At 32.8% G+C, this 4,007-nt stretch overlaps 1 protein-coding gene across 1 annotated transcript in view; it reads left to right on the forward strand.

Moving 5' to 3' along the window:
* The first annotated feature begins 391 nt into the window (after positions 1–391).
* The window catches only part of LOC107845577 (caffeic acid 3-O-methyltransferase 1), a 10,888-nt gene continuing 7,272 nt past the window's right edge, over positions 392–4,007 (forward strand). Inside the window, exon 1 of the mRNA XM_016689990.2 lies at positions 392–1,257. Coding sequence (XP_016545476.1) covers positions 842–1,257 — 416 coding nt within the window. The 5' untranslated portion in view covers positions 392–841. The remainder of the gene's footprint in view (positions 1,258–4,007) is intronic.

The following is a 4,007-nucleotide window of genomic DNA, read 5'->3' on the forward strand; positions in this document are numbered from 1 at the left end:
ACTCCTTCCGTCTCATTTTATGTATTATTATTTAATCAGGTATAAAGTTTAAAAAGTAAGAAAAGATTTGATAATGTTTATCAAATTATTCTTTATATAAAAATATGTTAATATTTTTTTTAATTAAATGGGACCAATAAGGGTAGAAATGTAATTGTATTTTTAAAAAGTTGCCAAATAAAAAAAGACGACACTTATTTTGGAACGAATTAAAAAGAAAATGACGACACATAACTTGAGACGGAGGAAGTACATAGTTTGTTTGTCATACATATGTACAGAGCATAAATTATGGTACAAACTTAGGAGAGTCAAACTTCAGAAGTTAGTTATTGAGGCGAGAGAGTTCAATACTATATAAGTCCCATATAACTTCTCAATTTAATTGATGTGGAATGCAAGTCCCATTCCTTGCAATAATATTAAAAAAATACAATCTGATACACTAAAACTCTGCATGAAATTCACAAAAAGACCGAACCACAATAATCTATTATACATATCCTCATCTTACATTTGTGGGATGGGTATTTCCACAACTTTCAATAATACTATAACAAATTAATTAATTAAACTACATAAGACAAAGTTATTATAAGACAGACTTCAACCAACCTACACATAGAATGCCACTATGCATTTGAAAAAAGAAAACAATAAGAACCAGACGCACCAATAAAACCAAACTCCCACCAAGAAATCAATGATTACCCATTCTTGACAAATCGACAATTTTTTGTACTTATAAAAGGGTGCACTAATCTCATTGTAAGGCCTAACATACCACTCTTAAAAAACATTACTCTTAGCTAATTCTTGTTTTATCTCTAAAATTTTAGCTATGGGATCCACTTCAAATATCCAATTACCAACACAATCCGAAGAAGAGCGCAATTGTACTTACGCCATGCAGCTCTTGTCATCGTCAGTGCTCCCCTTCGTGTTGCACTCGACGATCCAGCTGGACGTCTTTGAGATACTCGCAAAAGATAAGACTACTAAACTATCTGCTTTAGAAATTGTTTCACACATTCCTGATTGTAAGAACCCTGACGCGGCCACCATGCTGGACCGGATGCTTTATGTCCTGGCTAGTTATTCGTTGCTCGATTGCTCCGTCATTGAGGAGAAAAATGGAGCTATGAAAAGGGTTTATGGTCTGTCTGGAGTTGGTAAATTCTTTGTCCGTAATGAAGATGGTGCGTCCATGGGGCCATTGTTGGCTTTGCTTCAAGATAAAGTATTCATTCACAGCTGGTGAGCTTTGTCTTTTTCACATTACTGTTATTTTTTTCCCACTAGCAATGTTACCTTTTTCACAAGATACTTTTCAATTTTACACTCTGTACCACTTTATGAGAGATTGATTCGGAGTATTAAATTATCTAATTTTTTTGTGTGAATTTGATGTAGAATTTTAATTTTAAAAAATCAAAACTATTCTCTCCGTCCTATGTTAGTTGTCATGTTACCTTTTTGGAGAGTAAAGTCACTAATCTTTATAGTTAAATCAGACGAGAGTAATTTAATATTTTAAATTGTTATTTAATTATTTAAAAAGTATAAAGAAAAAAAATATGTGTTGTAATTCTTCTAATTTCAAATAGAGAAAATACATTTTTCCCTCGTGAACTTGTCTCTAAATTCACTTTAGCACTTAAACTTAATTTTTGTTTATTTACTCCCTTAACATCTTTAAAGTGAATTATTTTCATCCCTCAAAACTGAATATCACTCTTACAACGGAGAGTGTGTTACACTCGCTTACACACCAACGTCATGTCAATGCTACGTCGGAGTCACGTAATAAATTCGATTTTTCTAAAAAAAATTAATACCCCACACATTATTTTTAAATGTTTTTTTTTAAAAAATATATATTTACTATTTTATTTATTTATATATATATATATATAATATAAAAAGGCACCCCCACCCCTATTTTCTTTCTTCTTAGCAACCCCCCACCCAGCCCGCCCGCCCGCCCCACCTCCTACCCTGAAATGCAGCCCCCCTTTCTATTTTCTTCAAACCACCCCACCTCTCCCCTCTCCTCCATTTTCTATTTTCTTCAAATTTAAAGCATATTACCAATAGTCATTCCTTCATCAAACCACCAATTCAAGAAATAATGATGCAATAACATCACCATGTCCTAATTCAAAATTCTTCATTCCGACATATTTCGACAAAACTCATTGAAAAACGATTAAAACAAACCCACAAAAAAATATATGCAAAAAATTAACACCACCACCGCAATTAACATCACCATTGGCGGACCTCAAAATTACAATATTAATTCTACCAACGACCACCATTGACGGCCACATCCTTCGAATCACACCTATATGTTCAGATTTGTAGAAGGTTGAAATTTTCTTTCTTCCACCACGGGATTCTTCAAATAACTTAGCTAAATCACTGTAACTAAAGTAAGTTTTGGCTAATTGTGATTGATTGATGAGGAATAAGCGAAAAGAATGTGAGATTTTCTGCTCTAAAAAGAGAGAAATATGAATTTCGGGTCATGATTCGGGTTCTTCCATATCGAATTTGAAAACCCATTTTTCATTAGAGGAATGTTTTAGAAGGTTGAAGAAAAGGTTTAAGGAAGATGATGATTGATGTTTGGAGAGTAAAAATTATGGTAGGGGTGGGATGGGGGTGGGGGTAGAAGAAAAAGATAGAAAATGGGGGTAGGGGGTATGAAGAAGATGAAGAAATGGGGGTGGGGGGTATGAAGAAGGTGGTGTTTATATATATATATATATATATATATATATATATATATATATATATATATAGGAAAAAGGGTCAACTTTACCCCCTCTATTTTACAAAATTAGCTAAATATACCCTTCGTCATACTTTGTAGTCAAATTTACCCTTTGTGTCATATTTTGGGGCCAAATTTACCCCCTACTTTAGAAATTGGCTAAATATACCTTTCGTTACTCTTTGGGGTTAAATTTACCCTTGATGTCATACTTTGAAGTCAAATTTATCCTCGTTGTAAGAAACATTTCATATGTACACTTTTTAAATAGAAAAGCTCAGATGAACGTTAAATACCCCATTTTTTAAAATTAAAATACACCTTAATCTAATTCGTCTGATCTGACTCGAGCCACAAAAAAGACACAAATAATAAAAATATCCCCTTCAATTCTGTTGACTAATTTTTCAACGAGATTAAGCCACTAAATATTTATTAGGCACAGCTCATGAAAAATTTATTTGCATCAGTGCAAACACAAAGAAATATATTCCTTTCTCAGTTCGTGGATCTGCGTCAGTGCAAAGCTCATGAAAAATGGCACTTGACAAACTAATGCAATTGATTAGGCCCATTGAATATTTCTCTGGTTGATTGAGTTAAGAGGTCTCCTTATGTGTCAATCGGACATCTCTTCATTCATATATATTTATATGCAATTTAGATTTATACAATTTTTTTATCATGTCATTTACTCAAAAAATTTATTCACTGGTTCTAGAATTTTGATGCACATAGAATTGCATATCAAAATTTAAAATTTGAACTTAATCGAATAAGAGCAAAGTTTGTAATAGACTTTTTCTCTTGTTTCATGCTTCTCCGTTATCCCATTTCATTTACGTTTTGTTCATTTGTAAACTACCTACCAGTGTTGCACGTTGAAAGAGAAGTATTTTGATCGTTGAAAAAATTTGACCAACAGAACTAAAGGAGGGGTATATTTGTTTGTATATTTTTGTGGGTCAGATCGACCAAGTTAGATTAGGATGTGATTTATTTTTAAAAATGGGAGAATTTAACATTGATTTGGGCTTTTCTGTTAAAGGAAGGTTAAAAGTGAAAAGTTTCTCAACCATGAGGGTAAATATGGCCCTAAAGTATGAAACTGAGGGTAAATTTGGCCTCAAGGTATGACAAAGGGTATATTTAACCAATTTTTCAAAGTAGAGGGGTAAATTTGACCCCAAAGTATGACAGTAAGGGTAAATTTGACCCCAAAGTATGA

This window comes from Capsicum annuum, chromosome 10 (assembly GCF_002878395.1).
Source record: "Capsicum annuum cultivar UCD-10X-F1 chromosome 10, UCD10Xv1.1, whole genome shotgun sequence".
Lineage (NCBI taxonomy): Eukaryota > Viridiplantae > Streptophyta > Magnoliopsida > Solanales > Solanaceae > Capsicum > Capsicum annuum.